Source organism: Vulpes vulpes, chromosome 10, assembly GCF_048418805.1.
Source record: "Vulpes vulpes isolate BD-2025 chromosome 10, VulVul3, whole genome shotgun sequence".
Classification (NCBI taxonomy): domain Eukaryota; kingdom Metazoa; phylum Chordata; class Mammalia; order Carnivora; family Canidae; genus Vulpes; species Vulpes vulpes.
In genome coordinates, this window is record NC_132789.1 from 77,760,947 (window position 1) to 77,784,833 (window position 23,887).

Genomic DNA, 23,887 nt, shown 5'->3' on the forward strand with positions numbered 1-23,887 from the left:
TGTTGTTATCTAAATGGACAAACAATAAATACAGACAACTATCTTGTTCTGAGTCCCCCAGACAATAGCAAGAGCATCTGAAAAACTCAGGTCTTTTGATTCATAGTCTAAATCTATGCCATACTGCCACCTTTCAAATTGTCACTGAAATATATTAAGCACCCCACCTAGTCAAACATCCCCAAATATGCCTCAAGCTCTGGAACTACCTTTTCTCTCTACCTGTGCAGCATTTACCAGCCTTGAACTTCCATTGGCAAAAGCATTTTCTTAGTTGAGTTTTGCTTGGAACCTGAATCACTAATAATAAGTCACATTCCTTCTCTCAGGAGTGCGTCCAGTATAAGAGGGAAGACACCATGTCTTGACCCAAAGGGAATGAGTTTTTAATGGTTTCACTCTGGGAAAGCTGGAACTGGAGGCAATAATTTGGGAGTGGCAGCCTCATCTCTGTATTCCTTGAATATTTCAAGGGGTTTATGCTTTAAGGCTGGACATTTAATTGTCCACTAAAGTATTGCCCTTATGTCCACTATATTATAAAACACTCACCTACCAACAGATTGACATCATTTCATTAAATCACATGACATAAGGATCCAGAAGCCCAAAAGTACACTGCATACAGAAAACTCTAGCAAGTCGGGATGCCTGCCTGGGTGGCTGGGCTCAGAGGCCCAGCGTTTGCCTAAGTCTCAGGGCGTGATCCCGCGGTCCTTGGATCAAGTTCCACATTGAGCTCCCTGCAGGGAACCTGCTTCTCCCTTTGCCTATGTCTCTGCCTCTCTCTGTCTCTCATGAATACATAAATAAAATCTTTAAAAAACAAACAAACAAAACTCAAGCAAGTTGATCACAACTGCAACTCATTGCCAGTTCTCTAAAGATTTGGAATCTTTAAACCTAAACAAATGGCAATGATCTAACATATTTAGATGATTGTAGCTTTTTTAGACTATAAAGGCTATACCTCAAAAATTATATAAGCAAAGTTTCTTTTATAATTTTGCTTTTCATTTTAAAACATTTTTTAATTGAAAAAGATGATTTTGCTTTCAACTAGAGCTGATACTTGGTAGCATTTACCCATAACAGAATTTTTTTGTCACTATTCAAGTCTTCTCCAGTTCTGTAAGTGAGGCAGAAGCTTCTATCAAAATTAAGAACATATAGCAATTTTTTCTGTTTGTGAACAAAATACTACAGCCAGAAAGCCACAAGGGCTCTACCTATTTCAGAATTAGGGAAAATCACAGCACTGCAGCAAGACAAAAAGCAACTGGGGTTCTCTACCTGTCACACGCATTTCTTTAAAATGTGACATTAAAAAGCTTAATTCAATACCTTTCAGCATTGTGTACTTGAAAAGCACTAGTAAATGGCATTTCTGTGGTTGTCACCCAATTTGTCGCATTGTATGTGTTGTTACAGCCATAGGTTTCAAGGCTTAATGGCATAGTTCTCTCAGGCAGTGGAGGATAAAGTTGAGCTCCAATTCCAACCCACAAAGAAATAGCAAATCCAGCCATCAGACCAGCAAGTGCTCCCTGCAAAACAACAGTGTTTTTGAAAGAAAAATAATATAGCTTTCTGAGATGGAAATTAACATTAGAAAGTTAAGCTCAACAGGGTCCTAAACCAGATCTACTGGCTTCTCTCCTAAAATCCTTCTCTTTCTCAAGGTCCCTGCCTCTTGCAAAGGGCAGCATGGGCCACTGATCCCTAAGCCCAGAGCCCTGGACACTCTACAACCCCATTCCCTTTCCACATCCCTATCTTATCCTGCTTACTTTTTGTTTTGTCCGTCTCATAATTCATTCCTTCTATTCTGTTTCCACAGCTAGCACTCTGCTCTAGCCTCCTCCTCTCTTCACACCCAAGTAACTACAACAATCACATGGTTGATAGTAGGCCAATTGCCCCCTTTATTTTTATTTAATCTCTGAAAAAATAGTATGCCAAATCAACAAGAGACTATGAAGGGGAAAGCATATGTAGAGTTTATTCCCATACTTAACAACATGCATGATTGTAATTGTGCTTCAGGATAATTAGGGGGAAAATAGGAAGCAGTTTTCACAAATGATTGGTGTGTACAACCACACCAAGTATTTCTAAAGACAAGAAGAGATGTCCTCTCGGAAGATACTTGGTTTCTCAATCTTTGGAAAACTTGAGTTCCTCATTTATGCTTTTCATCAGTATCCATGTGTTCTGTTAGACCTTGAAGGACTTAAGCCCTGGTTCCAAATGATGGGGACAAAAGCAAACCTTCAGCTGGTAAGACTCTTTCTTCTTCTGTGGTGAAAATTTCCCCCTTTCTTTTTTTTTTTTTTTTTAAGATTTTATTCATTTATTCATGAGAGACACAGAGGGAGAGAGGCAGAGACACAGGCAGAAGGAAAAGCGAGCTCCATGCAGGGAGCCCGATGTGGGACTCGATCCCAGGACTGCGGGGCCACACCCTGAGCCAAAGGCAGACACTCAACCGCTGAGCCACCCAGGTGTCCCTCCCCCTTCCTTTAAGAATACTGACCAGACAAGTCAGGGCAGCTTGTGCCTTGGGATCCCCATAGAGAGGTCAGGGGGGAATAGATGAAGTAAGGGGAGAAACATAAGCAAAATCATAGGGTAGGAAAAAAGAATGGTCTGTTGATGGGATAAAATGAAGGCTGATGACAAGATCAGAGGATTTATGTCAGGAACAAAGACTTGAGCTCTTTCATTAAGCTGTGAACCTTGAAAGCAGAATTACATTTTGTTTTGTTTTGGTACCCAAGCACTTAACTACAGTGCTGGACATACAGCAGATATGCAATAAATTTTTGCAATAATATGAGGCTGGAATAGTAGTGTGGCCAGCTGTTGACAGGCCAGACTTGCTTATTCTCAGTATTGTCCATGGCTTGATCAAAGATCCACAAAATCATAAAGCCCACAAGTGCAGAAATATTCAGTGCTCTCTATTCCCAGGACAGTGCTTAGTTCATAAATATTCAATGAATGAATGAGAGGAAGAGAGGGAAAGAGGGAGAAAGGAGAAGCAAAGGAAGGGAAAGAAAAAAGGACAAGAAGAGGATGGGAGGGATGGATAGAGGGAGAGGGGGAGGCAGGAAGTCCATTCCAAAGCAAGGGTAGGTATTCTGCTGATGAAAGACATGGATATAGTAAAAATGGGTACCTTCTATGACAGGAATAGTATCATACTTCTCCTGAGTAAAGGTTATGTGGGACCTAGTCTGCTACAGCTTTTCTGGAGGCAACCCACCCATGGTGGCTGTAAATGTCAAAAACCAAAAGTCCTAATGTTTCTCCTAATGTTTCAGACACTCAACAAAGCACTGTGCATTTCATAATGCAGAGTCTAATCAAAGCTTCAACATTCTGAGGTAGATTCAAACTATTCTCTTTCATTGTGATTCATTTCTACCAAACTAGCTTTTTATATGATATTTCACTGACAATTTTTTTGAGAATTACTTTAAAAAAATTTTTAGTACAGTGAACACACATTGTTATGTTAGTTTCAGGATACAACACAGTAATTCAGCATCTCTATACATTATGCTATGCGTACTACAAGTGTCGTCACCATCTGCTGAGAATTATTTTCTTTAAGAATTATACCATTAATAATAATGGTAATAGCCTTTATTAGTATCTACCTTACCAATCCCTGGTGCCTCATGAAGAAAATGGAATTCCAAATGTAAATTCAGAGTTCTGAAGTTATTCTATGTCTGTATGAAACCACCACACATATATTATGAGTTTATCCTGAACTTCAGCTTATAGCAGGACTGACTCAGTGGAGTTTCCCCTGGCTTTCATAGAAATAACTTCAATTTCATTCATTCCAAACAAATTTAGTACTTCAAAGCACAGAAGTGGGATGACTGAGTGGCTCAACGGTTGAGCGTCTGCCTTTGGCTGGGGGCATGATCCTGGATTCCCAGGATTGAGTCCCACATCAGGCTCCCTATGTGGAGCCTGCTTCTCCTCCTGCCTGTATCTCTGCCTCTCTCTGTGTGTGTCTCTCGTGAATGAATAAATAAAATCTTAAAAAAAAAAAAGGCACAGAAGTGTCTATGTGGAAAAGAGATATCACCTCATTCTGGATACTTATTCCCAATTATGATCACACCTCTGGGGCCGGGACCATGATATTGGGACCATAGCTTTAAATATCAGGAATATAAACATTCTGATCAAGGTGGTGAAGAGTTTATCTTATTGCTTCTCTTTGCTGCACTCTGGCTATTCACAGGTATCCTCAGCTCTATTGCCCTTAAATATTTCATGTTTGAGCCTGTTGATCTCATTTTTAAATTTATCTTTATTTATTATTATTATTTTAGATTATATTTATTTATTAGAGACAGAGACAGAGAGAGAGAGAGGCAGAGACACAGGCAGAGGGAGAAGCAGGCTCCACGCAGGGATCCTGACTGACATGGGACTTGATCCCAGGACTCCAGGATCACGCCCTGGGCTGAAGGCAGTGCTAAACCGCTAAGCCACCGAGGCTGCCCTGATCTCCTTTTTTTAAATCCTTGTGATTTTCAGAGGCAGAGTTTAGTGACCTCTGAAACTAATAATGGACTATATGTTAATTAATTGATTTTAAATTTTAAAAATGTTCATCACATAAATCCTAGTGATTTTTCCAAGAAGGGCAAAAAGATAAATGCTGCTCCTTTAGTTATATTATATAATAGTTATAATACAGATTACATACAATATACATTGTTCCATAATATATATTCTTTAGTTATGTTATATATTCTATATTTTTGTTAGTTATATAATTATGTTGTAATATATGATTTAGCTATACAATATTTATAAAATACATAATTTTGGCAGTGTTCATTTGGCTTCATATATGCAGAGTCCCAGTGCGTAGCACTTTATTTTATACCCCAGCGAAGTCAGTATGAGTATTTTAAGTCATCACGTCACTAATGACAGATATCAGAGCAACTATAACTTTCCAATTGAGAAAAAATTGTGGAGACACTACTATTGTTGGGAAAGAAGCTTTACACAACATTCATTCTTTATACTTACAATTGAGTTGGCAAAGGGAACCAAAATGCCCAAAGCAAACAAGCCCAGAAGTGGTCCACCAACCATGCCAAATATGCTGAGTGCTGCCTGCAAAAATAATAAAAAGTCAGCAACTAGCAATCTCAAATACCAAGTGTTTCAAAATAATTTCATCAGAATGAGGATTTAAAGTAGTCAATCTCCCTCTGAAAATCATGGCGCCCTTGTCATTGGCAAATAGGTGATCAGAACTTGAAATGCTTCTGCTTCCCAATCTCAACTATTCATCTATTCATTCAGGTATCCTCAACAAAGGAAGAAGAATACAAAGAGATAGAATCACAAGACAATGGGAACACCTATATGAATTTATCAGCCAAAAGAGATACTGCTTCTCCCAACTGTTCTTGCAAGTGATAATAATCAATCACATCACTTCTTTGTGCTTTGATAGTTTCAAAATCTTTTGCAAAACAAGACTGTGGATAAGTATTTGTAAGTGAACACAGCTGGCAATGAAACCGAGAGCCATCCTTGATTCCCAAAGAATGGAATTAAAATGAAAACTATGATAATTTAAAAAAATAAAATTGATCAAATCATGTCAAAAAAGATTTAAAATCTAATTGGCTAGGGAAGCCCCAGTGGCCCAGTGGTTTAGCGCCTGCCTTTGGCCCAGGGCGTGATCCAGAGGCCCAGGGATCAAGTCCCACATCGGGCTCCCTGCATGGAGCCTGCTTCTCCCTCTGCCTGTGTCTCTGCCTCTCTCTCTCTCTCTCTCTCTCTCTGTCTCTCATGAATAAATAAATAAAATCTTTAAAAATAAAAAATAAAATCGAATTGGCTCACTGCAACCTTTGCTTTGATGTATAGATGCCAAAAATCATGCTAGTGGAAAAAATGTTAGAATTACAATGAGAATAATGGAGAAATGCAAAAGCTGAAAATTCCAAGAGATGTGAGTTCCCAATAAGCCAATGGCTAATTTTTAAGAGTGAATAGAACCATAAAATAAGGATTAGTGAACACACTGGTTTGTCTACAGAGTAAAGGGGCTTAATAACAGAATCAGTAAAACAGAAAAAACACCAAGTCAAGTAAAATTTTATAGGATATAGATGGCAGTTTTTGGTTAAAAAAAAAAATGTAAAGCCTACCTTGTGGAACTAGGGAATGGGGTGTGGATACAGGTGACAAAGAGCTAGTGTTTGAGGAGGATATGTTTTGGGAATATAATCCTGGAGGGTCATTTCACAACTTCTCTCGAACCAGAGCCCAGTAGGAAGGAATACAGACTTCACCACAAAATGTCAAATAAGTCACAGGGCCCATGAAGCAGGTGTGACAGTGTGACTTGTGAGACAGTTTTGAAGGCACAAGGAATATACTCCCATAAAACATCTGTCTCAAGAAATAATACCTTGGTTAGAGATGAAGCAAGGAAGAACTGGCCCGCGGTTATGATGACAGTACTAGAATACCTCACTGTATATACTCAGGCCAGAACTGATATATGAAAAAAGGCCAATCAACCACAATAAGAGTTATAAGCAGTAATGCAGACTATGGAAAAAAGCACATTTAGATATGCTAGATAAGCTTGGAGCTTTTGGACATCATTCATTAATTTATAAATTAGGATGAGATCAAACTATTTTACTAACTGGTATGCCATAAGCAATAACCAATCAGAATGGACCCTAGCCTTAGGTCTATCTAAAGCAGGAGTTTGGAGGACCTGCTTTGCTTAGTTTTGACCTTCAACTTTCTGGATCATGGGGAAGTCCAGGAGTCCCAGAGAGGGAGCCCAGGTGGTCATGTGGCCAGAGAAGTTCCAGGAAGTAATTGGGGTGAATCAGATAAGTGGATGTTTATGGGCAAATACATAAATGAGTACATTCAATCCAAATTTGTTAAATGTCATAGCACTGCAGTAGACACCAGATATTTGATACAACTTTGGACAAAAAAAATTCTTACCTTTATGGAATTACACACTATTTAGTAAAATAGACATCATATAAATAACTGCAATAAAGTATGATCATGGAAATAAGAATAAGAGAAACACAAGGTACTTTGAGAATATTTAGAAGAGGGATACTCAAACTTATCCAGGAAACAGAAAGGGTCTTTTTGTATAAGGATGTTTATATTGAAACTTGAAAAATAAATAAGACTTAGACAATTGAATAATACCCCAGATAGGGGTGGGTAAGTCTATGCTGAGGCTTTGACACTAAAAACAGTGTAATTCATGCAAGGTTCAGAAAGAAGAGGCTATTCTAAAGATTAGTTTGTTCTCTACCTTCCAACACCTCCATAGAAGCAGGCAAGAGCTTTCCAACACAAAATGTTCTCTAACAAAAGATTTAGCAGATGCCACAGAAAGAGAAGGAAACCTTAGGCGGGAAAATATTAGGTATTTCCACTTCTGGAAAGATGAAGCAGATATTTTTTCCTATTCCTCCTATTAATACAGTAGTCTGCTCCATCTTATCTGAAAGTGATTTGTTCTAAGACCGCCAGTGAATGCCTGAAACCACAGATGGTACTGAACACTATATATACTATATTTTTTCCTATATATATATATACACACCTTTGATAAAGTTTAATTTATAAATTAGGCATGGTAAGAGGTTAACAACAATAACTAATAATAAAATAGGATAATTATAATAATATACTGTAATGTGAGTTATATGACTGTGGTCTCTCTCTCTCTCTCAACTTACTGTATTCACTCTTCTTGTGATGATATGAGATTAACGGCCTACATGATGAAATGAAGTGAGGTAAATGATGCAGTTTATGTTACTGTTGACCACCTGATGACAAGTCAGAAGGAGGAACACCTGCTTCCAGATTGCAATTGACCATAGGTAATTGAAACCATATAGAGTGGAAATGCTGAAGAAGAATACTGCTGTAAAACTAAAAATCCTGGACATTACATATAAAACAAACATGAGAATAACAAAAGGTCAGACAGGCTAGGGCCTCTGGGACATGAAGAATGACACAGTGGTGAGTTCCCTGAGCATCTATTTTGCCTGATATATCCCAGTCTTAGAGCTGAAGAAGCTGGTAACCCAGAAATGACAACAGGTGTGTGGAGGTTGGGGGACACAAAACCTAGATCAGAAAATGGGCAGCTAAACAAGACAGAAAAGTTTTAGAAAATGACTGTACAATTCCAGCCAAATACCATAGAATGAAGTGTTCCCCTAACACACATCAGAAAAGGCCAACTAGGAAGCCTAGTTTCCATCACCACAAGCCTATAACAAAGTACCCCTTTCCATTCCTTCTGGGATAAGGTCATAGGAGGTCTACCAGAAAATCAGGACTTTCAATATTGCCCAGTAGTGACAAGATCACCTTCACCATGGTGTCAGTGAAGACTACTTCCACCCAGAAAAGTAATAAGTCACTCTACTGGGTATTAATAGAGACCAAATAGGGAACCTGGGCTTCTACCTCCACTTGGCAGTAACAAAGTATTATTTTCCCTTACCTGCTGAAGTGGTGTCAGAGAAAGCAAACTAAAACAGAAGGTGTAAGTAATATCTAGGGTCCCATGACATAATATGAAAATGTTCAGGTTTCAACTGAAATTCACCTTTTAGAGCAGGAACTAGGAAGATCTTAAACTGAATGAAAAAAGACATTTGATATATGCCAATACAGAAGTGATAGATATATCAGACTTATTTGACAAAATTTTAAGACAGCCATAATAAATTTTAAGACTGCTTCCGGAATTAGGACATGCTAGAAATAAATGAAAAAAACAAAACAAAACACAGAAGGTCTTAGAAAAAAATAGACTGTCTCAGCAAAAACAGCATATATAAAGAATCAAATGGAATTTTTTTAAACTGAAGAATACTAAATAAAATAAAAATCTCAATAGATGGGTTCAACAGAGAATGGAAGAGACAGAGGAAAGAATTAGCAAACTGGAAGATAACCCAATAGAAATTACCCAATCTGAACAGTAGAGAGAACATAGTCTTTTAAAAAATGAAATTAGTTTCCAGGATCTGTGTAAGTATAACAAAAAAATCTAACATCCATGTCATCAGAGCCCTAGAGGAGAAAAGACAGAGCAAAGCTAAAAAGTACTCAAAGAAATAATGTATGAACTTCCCAAATTTTACAAGAGACATAAACATACAGGTTCAAAAGCTGAGCAAACTCCAAATGGGATAAACCCAAAGAAATACATGCCAAGATACACTGAAATAAATTTCTGAAAACTAGTAACAAAGAAAAAATTCTAAAAGTAGCCAGAGAAAAATGACACCTTGCCTGTATGAGGAAAATAATCACTCTGGGAAGCGAACTAGGGGTGTGGAGGGAGAGGTGGGCAGGGGTGGGGGTGACTGGGTGACAGGCACTGAGGGGGGCACTTTATGGGATGAGCACTGGGTGTTATTCTATATGTTGGCAAATTGAACACCAATAAAAAATAAATTTAAAAAAATAAAAATAAAGAAAATTACCAGAGTGACAGCAAATTTTTCAAGAAATAATTGAAGCCAAAAGAAAGTAGCACATATTTTTTAAGTGCTGGATAAAAAGAACTGCAGACTCAGAATCCTATACCCCACAAAAATATCTTTTGAGAATAAAGGGGACATCAATACATATTAAGATGAAGGGAAATGAACACAATTTTTATTAGTATATCTATGCTAAAAGAGTGGCTAAGGAATGTTCTCTAAAAGAAAACAAATGATAAAAAGGAAGAACCTTGGAATATCAGGAAAGAAGAAAGAATATAATAAGACAAGATATGGCTAAATATAATAGGCTTTCCTTCTCCTCTTGAATTTTCTAAGGTACATTTCATTGTTGAAGCAAAAATGATAACATTTTAATATAATTCAAATTTTATGTAAATATTTGACAACTGTATTAAAAACTAGATAAACAGACATAAAGGGAGATATGGGTCTTATACTCAAACTGGTAAAATGAAAGTAGATTGTATCAAGTTTATATAATGTATTCCTTAAAGCAACAATTGAAAATGCTATATACTAAGAGGCAAACTCAAAAGAACACAGCTAAATAAAAATGGATTCTAAAAATTGTGCAAGTATCCCATAGGAAGGCAAGGGGAAAAAATAAAAAGAACAAACATTAAAAAATGGCAGACTTACACTCTAACATACCAATAATTACATTAAGTATAAAAGATGGTCTAATATGCCAATAAAAAGAGACTGCCAAGTGTGGAACACATCAACAAAACCAGGAGTTGGTTTTTTGAAAGAATTAATAAGATAGATAAACCATTAGCCAGCCTTATTAAAAAGAAGAGAGAGAAGGCTCAAATTAATAAAACCATGAATGAGAAAGGAGAGATCACTACCAACACCAAGGAAATACAAATGATTTTTAAAACATTTTATGAACAGCTATACGCCAATAAATTAGGCAATCTAGAAGAAATGGATGCAATTCTAGAAAGCCACAAACTACCAAAACTGGAACAGGAAGAAATAGAAAACCTGAACAGGCCAATAACCAGGGACGAAATTGAAGCAGTCATCAAAAACCTCCCAAGACACAAAAGTCCAGGGCCAGATGGCTTCCCAGGGGAATTTTATCAAACATTTAAAGAAGAAACCATACCTATTCTACTAAAGCTGTTTGGAAAGATAGAAAGAGATGGAGTACTTCCAAATTCGTTCTATGAGGCCAGCATCACCTTAATTCCAAAACCAGACAAAGACCCCACCAAAAAAGAAGAATTACAGACCAATATCCCTGATGAACATGGATGCAAAAATTCTCAACAGGATACTAGCCAATAGGATCCAACAATACATTAAGAAAATGATTCACCATGACCAAGTAGGATTTATCCCCGGGACACAAGGCTGGTTCAACACTTGTAAAACAATCAATGTGATTCATCATATCAGCAAGAGAAAAACCAAGAACCATATGATCCTCTCAATAGATGCAGAGAAAGCATTTGACAAAATACCTCATCCATTCCTGATCAAAACTCTTCAGAGTGTAGGGATAGAGGGAATATTCCTCAGCATCTTAAAAGGCATCTACGAAAAACCCACAGCAAATATAATTCTCAATGCAGAAACACTGGGAACCGTTCCCCTAAGATCAGGAACAAGACAAGGATGTCCACTCTCACCACTGCTATTCAACATAAGTACTGGAAGTCCTAGCCTCAGCAATCAGACAACAAAAAGACATTAAAGGCATTCAAATTGGCAAAGAAGAAGTCAAACTCTCCCTCTTCGCCGATGACATGATACTCTACATGGAAAACCCAAAAGCCTCCACCCCAAGATTGCTAGAACTCATACAGCAATTTGGAAGTGTGGCAGGATACAAAATCAATGCCCAGAAGTGAGTGGCATTTCTATACACTAACAATGAGACAGAAGAAAGAGAAATTAAGGAGTCAATCCCATTTACAATTGCACCCAAAAGTGTAAGATACCTAGGAATAAACCTAACCAAAGAGGTAAAGGATCTATACCCTAAAAACTATACAACACTTCTGAAAGAAATTGGGGAAGACACAAAGAGGTGGAAAAATATTCCATGCTCATGGATTGGCAGAATTAATATTGTGAAAATGTCAATGTTACCCACGGCAATTTACACGTTTAATGCAATCCCTATCAAAATACCATGGACTTTCTTCAGAGAGTTAGAACAAATTATTTTAAGTTTTGTGTGGAATCAGAAAAGACCCCAAATAGCCAGGGGAATTTTAAAAAAGAAAACCATAGCTGGGGGCATCACAATGCCAGATTTCAGGTTGTACTACAAAGCTGAGGTCATCAAGACAGTGTGGTACTGGCACAAAAACAGACACATAGATCAATGGAACAGAATAGAGGATCCAGAAGTAGACCCTCAACTTTATGGTCAACTAATATTTGATAAAGGAGGAAAGATTATCCACTGGAAGAAAGACAGTGTCTTCAATAAATGGTGCTGGGAAAATTGGACATCCACATGCAGAAGAATGAAACTAGAACACTCTCTTGCACCATACACGAAGATAAACTCAAAATGGATGAAAGATCTAAATGTGAGACAAGATTCCATCCAAACCCTAGAGGAGAACACAGGCAATACCCTTTTTGAACTCGGCCACAGTAACTTCTTGCAAGATCCATCCACGAATGCAAAAGAAGCTAAAGGAAAAATGAACTATTGGGACTTCATCAAGATAAGAAGCTTTTGCACAGCAAAGGATACAGTCAACAAAACTAAAAGACAACCTACAGAATGGGAGAAGATATTTGCAAATGACCTACCAGATAAAGGGCTAGTTTCCAAGATCTATAAAGAACTTATTAAACTCAACACCAAAGAAACAAACAATCCAATCATGAAATGGGCAAAAGACATGAAGAGAAATCTCACAGAGGAAGACATAGACATGGCCAACATGCACATGAGAAAATGCTCTGCATCACTTGCCATCAGGGAAATACAAATCAAAACCACAATGAGATACCACCTCACACTAGTGAGAATGGGGAAAATTAACAAGGCAGAAAATCACAAATGTTGGAGAGGATGCGGAGAAAAGGGAACCCTCTTACACTGTTGGTGGGAATGTGAACTGGTGCAGCCACTCTGGAAAACTGTGTGGAGGCTCCTCAAAGAGTTAAAAATAGACCTGCCCTATGAACCAGCAATTGCACTGCTGGGGATTTACCCCAAAGATACAGATGCAGTGAAACGGCAGGACACCTGCACCCTGATGATTATAGCAGCAATGTCCTCAATAGCCAAACTGTGGAAGGAGCCTCGGTGTCCATCGAAAGATGAATGGATAAAGAAGATGTGGTTTATGTATACAATGGAATATTACTCAGCCATTAGAAATGAGAAATACCCACCATTTGCTTCAACGTGGATGGACCTGGAGGGTATTATGCTGAGTGAAATGAGTCAATCGGAGAAGGACAAACATTATATGTTCTCATTCATTTGGGGAATATAAATAATAGTGAAAGGGAATAGAAGGGAAGGGAGAAGAAATGGGTAGGAAATATCAGAAAGGGAGACAGAACATAAAGACTCCCAACTCTGGGAAATGAGCTGGGGGTGGTGGAAGGGGAGGAGGGCGGGGGGTGGGGGTGGATGGGTGACGGGCACTGAGGGGGGCACTTGATGGGATGAGCACTGGGTGTAATTCTGTATGTTGGCAAATCGAACACCAATAAAAATAAATTTATTTTATAAAAAAAACATAGAATTATTCCCAATTTATTTTATGAAGCTAGAATAACTGTGATGTCAAAACCAGACACAGCTATTATATAAAAAAAGAACTACAGATCAATATCTCATGATGCAAAAATCTTTAACACAATGTTCACAGATAGAATTCAGAAATATATAAAAATAAATATACACCACAACCAAGTGAAGTTTATTCCAGGAATACAAGGCTGGCTAAATATTTGAAAATCAATCAATGTAACTCATCACATCAAAGGATTAAAGAAAACTATCATATTACCATATCAATCAATGCAGGAAAAGCATTTGACAAAATTCAACATTCATCCATAGTAAGAAAAAAAAAACTCTCAGAAAGATGGGAAATAGGGAATTTCCTCAATTTTGTAAAGGCATCTACTAAAGTCTTACAGCTAACATTATATCTAAGAGTGAAAGATTAAATGCTTTCTTCATCCAGACTGGGGAACAAGGAAAGGGTATCTACTCTTAATACTCTTATTCAACATTATATGGAAGTTGAAGCCAGTGCAATAACGAAAGAAAAGCTATATATACAGATTGGAAAGGAAGAAATAAAACTCTCTGTTTGAAGATGACATGATTGTGTAGAAAATACCAAGAACTAATAAGTAGATTCAGCAAGATCTCAAGATACAACACAAATATACAAATATCAATTGTATTTCTACATATTAACAAACACATAGGCACTAACATTAAAAATACAATATTATTTATAATGACTCATAAAAATTAAGGCGGAAAATAGTGGCAGAGTAGGAGGACCCTAGGATCCTCTTATCCCATGAATACAACTATATAACTATCAATTCCTCGTACATACTCCAGAACTCAACTTGAAGAGAGGCAGAACAAACTCCACAACTAGAGGTAGAGAAGAGGCCACATGGGAGAAAACAGGAAGTGCAGAGACATGGTTTGGGAGAGAAACAGACTGTGGCAATTGTGGTGGTAAGAGAGCTGCGGTCGCAGGGAAGGGCAAGAGACAGAGTATCACTCAGGGGAGTGCATGAGGAAGACGATTCCCTAGAGTAATTGGCTTGGAGAGTGAAAAGAGATGAATTTCATAAGTTCTTGCAACCAGCAAGGCTTAAAGCCTAGAGTTTTAAAGGTCAGTGGGCTGGGGAGAGCCCAGAGGCATTGGGGCTTCTCTTGGAGAGAAGGCAGGGCAAATAGCCAGAAAATATACAGCATGAAAACAGCCCCAAGAGCAACTGGGGCACACAGTAGGGAGGTTATTTGCTTTTCTTGGAACATGTCCCAGAGAGGCAGCATTCATGGAGAGACCCCTCTGGGAACAAAGATACTGGCCTCCACTGCCCTTCAGCATAAACACAGAGTCACCTGTGGGCACCGGCATAGTGCTGATGCTCACTACCTAACTTGCTTACACCAAGACATCCCCCTACACACACACTCCACTGGAACTGCCCATCCCAGTCACACTTGCCTCAGTCCCACTACAGTGGGACCTCTCCCACAGAAGACTGGTCCAAACCCCTGCCCACACCATGTCTTCCTACCTGTGAATTCTGTAGGGCCTCAGTTCTGGCAGCTGTGGCAACAGGTCACATTTCACAAGGAGACCAGCGTATACCTAGTTAAAACTCCCCACATTCCAGGTCAGGGAATAAACACTACTCACAACAGGCAGAGAGCCTATGCAGACAATTGGCCTGAGGGATAAAGTGGCCAGGACACACAGCAGAGTGCACCCAGCACATAGTGGAAACACTCTGTGAAGTGCCAGGCCCTGGCAAACAGGTGACCCTACACCACAGGGAGCTATAGAACCTCTTCTTCATAACCATTACCTTCAAGAGCAAGAAGCATAGCTGACTCTTCTAACACAGAAGCAGGCATGGAGATTTAGACAAGAGAGAGGACAGAAGAATTTGTCCCAAATGAAAGAATGGGACAAGGCCACAGCTAGAAATTTAAATGAAACAGATGCAAGTAACATTCTTGATAGAGAATTTATAGTAATGATCATAAGAATAGTTGCTGGACTTGAGAAAAGAGATTAACACAGCAATAAGGAATAACATAACAGAGATAAAGGGCCCAATAAATGAAATCAGAAATATGCTTTTCTTATCACATTAACACAGAGATAAAGAATAACATAGTAGAGATAAAGGGCCTAATAAATGAAATCAGAAACATTCCTGATGGAATGAACAGCAGGCTGGAAGAAACATAGGAACAAATCAATGACCTAGAAGACATATTAATGGAAAGTAATAAAACTGAACAAAAAAGAAAAAAATTATGAAAAATGACAATAGACTTAAAGAACTTGGTAATTCCATCAAGCAAATAACACTCATATTATAGGAATCCCAGAAGAAGAGAGAGAAGAGGGGGCAGAAAATTTACCTAAAGAAAGAATAGCTGAAAACTCCCCTAATCTAGGAAAGGAAACAGATATCCAGATCCAGGAGACACAGAGAATCTCCAACAAAATCCCCAAAAGCATATCCACACCAAAGACATTTTGTAATTAAAGTGGCAAAATATAGTTATAAAGAAAAGAATCTTAAAAGCAGCAAGACAAAAGACAACAGTTATATATTAAGGAAACCCCATAAGGCTATCAGCAGATTTTCCAGCAGAAACTTCCCATGTCAGAAAGGACTGGCATGATATATATCCAAAATGTTGAATGGGAAAAATTTAAAGTCAAGAATATTCTATCCAACAAGGCTATCATCCAGAAAAGAAGGAGAGATAGAGTTTCTCAGACAAACAAAAACTAAAGGAGTTCATCACCATTAAACCAGCCCTGCAAGAAATACTAAAGGGGACTCTATGAGTAGAAAGGAAAGATCAAAAGTGATGACATGAAGGTAGGAAACACAAAAAGAATAAAAAGTGAATATTTCTATAAAATATCAGTTAAGGAACTCACAAAATAAAGGGTGCAATATATGACAACATATACCTAAAACTTGAGGAGGAGAGGAGTAAAGAATAGGTTCAAAGTTAATATAGACTGCTATATGCAGAAGATGTTATATACAAACCTAATGGTAACCACAAATCAAAAAATGCTAATAAATATGCAAAGAATAAAGAGAAAGAAACCTAAATTTATCACTAAAGAAAACCAGCAAAAAAAAAAAGAAAGAAAAAGAAAACCAGCAAACCATGAAAAAAAAAGACAAGAAAGGATCAGAGAAAGTCTTCAGAAACAACCACAAAACAAGTAATATAATGGCAATAAGTACATATCTATCAATAATTACTTTAAATGTAAATGAAAAAAATGTCCCAATCAAAATACAGGATAAAAAAAACAAGACCCATCTATATGTTTCTTACAAGAGACTTGTTTTAGACCTAAACACACCTGCATATTAAAAATGAGAGGGTGGAGAACCATATGCAAATGGATGTTAAAAGAAAGCTGGAGAGGCAATACTTATATCAGACAAACTAGACTTTAAAAAAAGATTCTAGGGCAGCCGGGTGGCTCAGCAGTTTAGCACTGCCTTCAGCCCAGGGAGTGAACTTGGAGACCCGGGATCAAGTCCTGCATCGGGCTCCCTGCGTGGACCCTGCTTCTCCATCTGCCTGTGTCCCCACCTCTCTCTCTCTCTCTCTCTCTCTCTCTCTCTCTCTCTGTGTCTCTCATGAATAAATAAATAAAATCTTTAAAAAAAAAAGATTGTAGAGCATTTGGGTGGGCTCAGTCGGGTAAGCATGTGGCTTGATTTTGGCTCAGGTGATGCTCTCAGGGTTGTGAGATTGAACCCCACATCAGGCTCCATGATCAGCACAGTCTGCTTGAGATTCTCACCCTCTCCCTCTGCCCCTCCCCCATTAATTAATTAATTAATTGATTGATTGATTTAAAAAATCTTTTAAAAATAAAAAAGATTCTAATAAGAGACAAAGAAGGACACTATATAATAATAAAAGGAACAATCCAACAAGAAGATATAATAATTGTAAATATGTCAAAATACATAAAACAGTTAGTAACAAACAAATGCACTAATTAATGGTAATACAATAATATTAGGGGATATTAACACCTCACTTACAACAATGGACAGATCATCTAAACAGAAAATCAACAAGCAAACAATGGTTTTGAATGACACACTACCAGATGGATTTAACAGATATATTCAGATCATTCAATTGTCAAACAGCAGAATACACATTCTTTTCAAGTGTACATGGAACATTCTACAGAGTAGGTCACATATTAAGCCACAAAACAAACCTCAACAAGTTAAAAAAGATCTAGGTCATACCATGCATCTTTTCTGATCATAACACTACGAAACCAGAAGTCAATCACAAGAAAAAAAAATCTGAAAGACCATGAATACATGGAGGTTAAATAACATCATGCTAAATAATGAGGGGGTCAACTAGGAAGCAAAAGAAGAAATATAAAAGTGCATGGAAACAAATGAAAATTAAAATACAATGGTTCAAAAGCTTTCCAGAAAGTGGTTCTAAGAGGGAAGTTCATAGCAGTATAGGTCTACCTCAAGAAGCAAGAAAAATCTCAAATAAACAACCTAACATTACACCTAAATGAGCTAGAAAAAAAAATTAACCATGCCTAAAACCAGCAGATTGAAGGAAACAATAAGGATTAGAGCAGGAAAAAATGATATAGAAACTGATATAGAAACTAAAAAATCATAAAACAGATTATGAAAACCAGGACCTGGTTCTTTGAAAAAATTAATAAAACTGATAAGCCTCAAGAAAAAAGAGAAAGGATTCAAATAAATAAAATTACAAATGAGAGAGGAGAAATAACAATCAACACCACAGAAATACATTTATAAGAGAATATTGTGAAAACAACAAATTGGACAACCTAGAAGAAATAAATTCCTAAAAACATAATCTATGAAAACTGAAACAGGAAGAAATAGAAAATTTGAACAGATCAATTACCAGCGAAGAACTTGAATCAGTAATCAAAAAACTCCCAACAAACAGAAATCCAGGACCAGGTGGCTTCACTGGTGAATTTTACCAAACATTTAAAGAAGAATTAATACTTACTCTTCTCAAACTGTTCCAAAAAAATAGAAAAGGAAAGAAAATTTCCAAATTCATTCTATGAGGCCAGAATTACCATGATACCAAAATCAGATAAAGACATCACAAAAAAAGAGTACAGGCTAAAATCTTTGATGAACTTAGATTAAAAATATTTTTAAAAAATATTAACAAACTGAACCCAACAATACATTGAAAAATCATTTATAGGGGCACCTGGGTGGCTCAGTCAGTGAAGTATCTGCCTTCAGCTCAGGTCATGATCTCAAGGTCCTGGGATTGATCACCTCATCAAGCTCCCTGCTCAGTGGGGAATCTGTTCCTCCCTTTCCCTCTGCCCTTACTCTTTATTGTGCGTGCACTCTCTCTCTCTCTCTCAAATAAATAAATAAATAAATAAATAAATAAATAAATAAATAAAATATTTTTAAAAAATTATTTACCACAAAAAATAGTATTTACTACAATCAAGTGGGATTTATCATTGGGTTACAAGGGTGGTTCAATATTCACTCAATGTGAAAACACTCAATGTATTTAAACTACACAAATCACTCAAGGTGAAACATCACATCAATAAGATAAAGAATAAGAACTATATAATCATTTCAATAGATTCTGAAAAAAACATTTCCCAAAGTACAACATTCATTCATGGTAAAAATCCTGTATAAAGAAGGTTTAGGGGGAACATGCTTCAGCAAAACAAAGGTCATATATAAAAAACCTGTAGATCACAGCATTCTTCATGGAAAAAAGCTCAATTTTTCCCTTAAGGTCAGGAGCAAGAATTTTTTTTTTAATTTTATGTATTTATTTTAGAGACAGAGCATGCACAAGTGGGGAGAGGGAGAAAGAGAAGTCCGAGCAGACTCTGTGCTGAGTGTGGATCCTGACATGGTGCTTGATCTCATGACCTGAGCTGAAATCAAGAGTCAGATGTTCAATTGTTCAAGCCACCGTAGGGCCCCCACTCTCACCACTTTTATTCAATATAGTTATGGAAGTCCTAGCCATAGGACATAAAGAAATAAAGGTCATCTGAATCAGTAAAGAAGAAGTAAAACTTTCATTATTTGCAGATTCCATGACACTGTATATAGAAAACCTGAAAAAATCTACCAAAAATATGCTAGAACTGACAAGCAAATTCAATAAAGTTGCAGGATACCAAACTGATCTTCAAAATCTGTTGCATTTCTATACACCAATAATGAAGCAGAAGAAAGACAAATTAAGAAAACAATCCCATTTACAATTATACCTAAAACAATGAAATAGCTAGGAATAAATTTAACAAATGAAGTGAAAGACCTGTTCTCTGAAACCTATAAAGCGCTGATGAAATACATTGAAGATGACACAAAGAAATGGAAATATATTCCCTTCTCATGGATTGGAAGAACAGATATTCTCAAAATGTCTGTACTACCCAATCTACACATTTAATGCAATCACTATCAAAATACCAACAGCATTTTTTTACAGAACTAAAATAAACAATTCTAAAATTTATATGGAACCACAAAAGATGCCAAATAGCCAAAGTAAGCTTGAAAAAAAAAAAAGCTCGAGGCATCACAGTTTCAGACTTCAAGTCATATTACAAAGCTGTAGTGATCAAGACAGTGTGATACTAATGCAAAAAGAGACCTATGGATCAATGAAACACAACAGAAAATGGTCAATTAATCTTCAACAAAGCAGTAAAGATTATCTAATGGGTAAAAGACAGTCTCTTCAACAAATGGTGTCAGGAAAACTGGTCAGCAGCTTGCAAAAGAATGAAACTGGACCACTTTCTAATACTACACAGAAAAATAAATTCAAAATAGATGAAAGTCCTAAATGTGAGACCTTAAACCATAAAAATCCTAGGAGAGAACAGGCAGTAACTTCTCTGACATGGCCCACAGCAACTTTTTTCTAGATAGGTCCCTGGAGGCAGAGGAAACAAAAGCAAAAATAAACCATTGGGACTACATCCAAATAAAAAGCCTCTGCACAGTAAAGAAAACCATTCACAAAAGTAAAAGGCAACTTACTGAATGGGAGAAGATTTTTGCAAGTGACATATCTGATAAAGGGTTTGTATCCAAAATATTTAAAGAAATTATAAAAGTCAACACCCAAAAAACAACCCAATAAAAAATGGGCAGAAGACATGAACAAACACTTCTCCAAACAAGATATTAGCCAACAGACACATGAAAAAATGCCCATCATCACTCATCATCAGGGAAATGTGAACCAAAACAACAGGGAGATATCATCTCACACCAACCAGAATGGCTAAATTCAACAACACAATATAATAGATATGAATAGTAGCCAACCATAAAAAGAATGAAATCTTGCCATTTAAATGACATGGATAGAGCATGAGAGTATAATACTATGTGAAATAAGTCGGTCAGAGAAAGGCAAATACCATATGACTTTACTCATATGTGGAATTTAAGACACAAAACAAAGGAGCAAAGGTAAAAAAGAGAGAGAGAGAGAGATGAACCAAGAAACAGACTCTTAACTAAAGAGAACAAACAGATGGTTACTAGAGGGGAGGTGGTTGGGGGATGGATTAAACAGGGAATGGGGATGAAGGAGTGAACTTGTCATGATGAGCACCAGGTGATGTACGGAATTGTTGAATCACTAAATTGTATCCCTGAAACTAATACACCACTGTATATGTTACTTAATACTGGAAATAGAATAAAAACTTTTAAAAAATTATGGGGCCCCTGGGGGCTCAGTTGGTTAAACATCCAACTCAATATTTTGGCTCAGGTCATGTTCTAAAGGGTTGTGGGATCTAGCCCCTCACTGGGTTCCACACTCAGTGGGGAGTTTGCTTGAGATTCTCTCCCTCTGCCTCTATCCCCATTCATGCTTGCTCTCTCACAAATAAATCTTTTTTAAAAACCTAATTTTTTAAATTGTGAGACATAAATCTCACTAAACATATACAGAACTTATATACTGAAAATTACACAATGGATATGAGAAAAATCAGAGACCTAAATACCTGAAGAGATATACTATATTTATGGATTCAAAGATTCAACATAGTAAAGATGTCAGTTCTCCCCCAAATTAATATATAGGTTTAATGCAATTGTATCAAAATCTAAGCAACGTTTTTTAGAAATACAGATTATTCATTGAAAAGACTTTCTTCCAGTGGATAGTTTTTCCTGATTTGTCGAATATTAGTTGGCCAGAGAGTTGAGGGTCCATTTCTGGATTCTCTATTCTGTTACATTGATCTATGTGTCTGTTTTTGTGCCAGTATCACACTGTCTTGATGATGACAGCTTTGTAGTACAACCTGAAATCTGGCATTGTGATGCCCCAGGTATGTTTTTCTTTTTTAATATTCTCCTGGCTAAAAAAAAATCCCCTGGCTATTTGGGGTCTTTTCTGATTGCATACAAATCTTAAGATGATTTGTGCCAACTCTCTGAAGAAAGTCCATGGTATTTTGATAGGGATTGCATTAAATGTATAAATTGCCCTGGGTAACATTGACATTTTCACAATATTAATTCTGCCAATCCATGAGCATGGAATATTTTTCCATCTCTTTGTGTCTTCCTCAATTTCTTTCAGAAGTGTTCTGTAGTTTTTAGGGTATAGATTCTTTACCTCTTTGGTTAGCTTTATTCCTAGGTATCTTATGCTTGTGGGTGCAATTGTAAATGGGATTGACTCCTTAATTTCTCTTTCTTCTGTCTCATTGTTAGTGTATAGAAATGCCACTGATTTCTGGGTATTGATTTTGTATTCTGCCATACTGCCGAATTGCTGTGTGAGTTCTAGCAATCTTGGGGTGGAGGCTTTTGGGTTTTCTATGTACAGTATCATGTCATCGGCGAAGAGGGAGAGCTTGACTTCTTCTTTGCCAATTTGAATGCCTTTAATGTCTTTTTGTTGCCTGATTGCTGAGGCTAGGACTTCTAGTACTATGTTGAATAGCAGTGGTGAGAGTGGACATCCCTGTCTTGTTCCTTATCTTAGGGGAAAGGTTCCCAGTGTTTCTGCATTGAGAATAAGATTTGCTGTGGGATTTTTGTAGATGGCTTTTAAGATGCTGAGGAATGTTCCCTCTACCCCTACTCTGAAGAGTTTTGATCAGGAATAGATGCTATATTTTGTCAAATGCTTTTTCTACATCTATTGAGAGGATCAAATGGTTCTTGTTTTTTCTCTTGTTGATATGATCAATTACATTGATTGTTTTATGAGTGTTGAACCAGCCTTGCATCCTGGGGATCAATCCCACTTGGTCATAGTGAATAATCTTCTTAATGTACTGTTGGATCCTATTGGCTAGTATCTTGCTGAGAATCTTTGCATCCATGTTCATCAGGGATATTGGTCCATAATTCTTTTTGGTGGGGTCTTTGGTTTTGGAATTAAGGGGATGCTGGCCTCATAGAAACTTTCAGCTTTAGTAGAATAGGTATTGTTTCTTCTTTAAACGTTTGATAGAATTCCCCTGGGAAGCCATCTGGCCCTGAACTTTTGTGTCTTGAGAGGCTTTTGATGACTGCTTCAATTTCCTCCCTGGATATTGGCCTGTTCAGGTTTTCTATTTCTTCCTGTTCCAGTTTTGGTAGTTTGGTTTTCCAGAAATGCGTCCGTTTCTTCTAGATTGCCTAATTTATTGGTGTATAGCTGCTCATAATAAGTTTTAAAAGTCGTTTGTATTTCCTTGGTATTGGTGGTGATCTCTCCTTTTTCATTTGTGATTTTATTAATTTGAGTCCTTTCTCTTTTGTTTTTAGTAAGGGTGGCTAATGGTTATCATTCTAAACTTTAGATGGAAAGGCAAACGGGGATCCCTGGGTGGCGCAGCGGTTTGGTGCCTGCCTTTGGCCCAGGGCGCGATCCTGGGGACCCGGGATCGAATCCCACATCGGGCTCCCGGTGCATGGAGCATGCTTCTCCCTCTGCCTATGTCTCTGCCTCTCTCTCTCTCTCTCTGTGACTATCATAAATAAAAAAAAATTTAAAAAAAAAGGAAAGGCAAAGGAACTGGAATAGCTAAAACAATTTTGAAAAATAAGAATACAGTAGAAGGGGTTAGTGTACATGATTCTAGACTTATGATAAAGCTACAAAAATCAAGAGCACCTAGTACTGGCAGAGGGACAGACACATAGATTAATAGAAAAGAATAGAAAAACCAGAAATAAGCTCACACAAATATACCTAACTGATTTTTTTAAAGATTTTATTTATTTGAGAGAGAGAGTGTGTGTGTCTGTGTGTGTGTGTGTGTGTGTGAGAGAGAGAGAGAGAGAGAGAGCAGGGGGAGGAACAGAGGGAAAGGGGCAAGCAGACTCTGAGCTGAGCAGAGTCAACCCCTGACCCTGAGATCATGACCTGACATAAAATCAAGTCAGGTGCCCAAATTACTGAGCCACCCAGACACCCTACCTAACTGATTCTTTTATATAGGTGCTGTCTTTTTTCAATGGAAAATTTTCCATAAGGAAACTGAACATCCATAAGGAAAGAG

The 23,887-nt window shown here is 37.3% G+C and overlaps 1 protein-coding gene across 1 annotated transcript in view; it reads right to left on the reverse strand.

Moving 5' to 3' along the window:
- The window catches only part of SLC5A8 (solute carrier family 5 member 8), a 64,005-nt gene that overhangs the window by 12,582 nt on the left and 27,536 nt on the right, over positions 1 to 23,887 (reverse strand). The window contains exons 11-12 of the mRNA XM_026013079.2: positions 5,071 to 5,157; positions 1,345 to 1,547 (exon numbers count right to left, since the gene is read on the reverse strand). Coding sequence (XP_025868864.2) covers positions 1,345 to 1,547; positions 5,071 to 5,157 — 290 coding nt within the window. The remainder of the gene's footprint in view (positions 1 to 1,344; positions 1,548 to 5,070; positions 5,158 to 23,887) is intronic.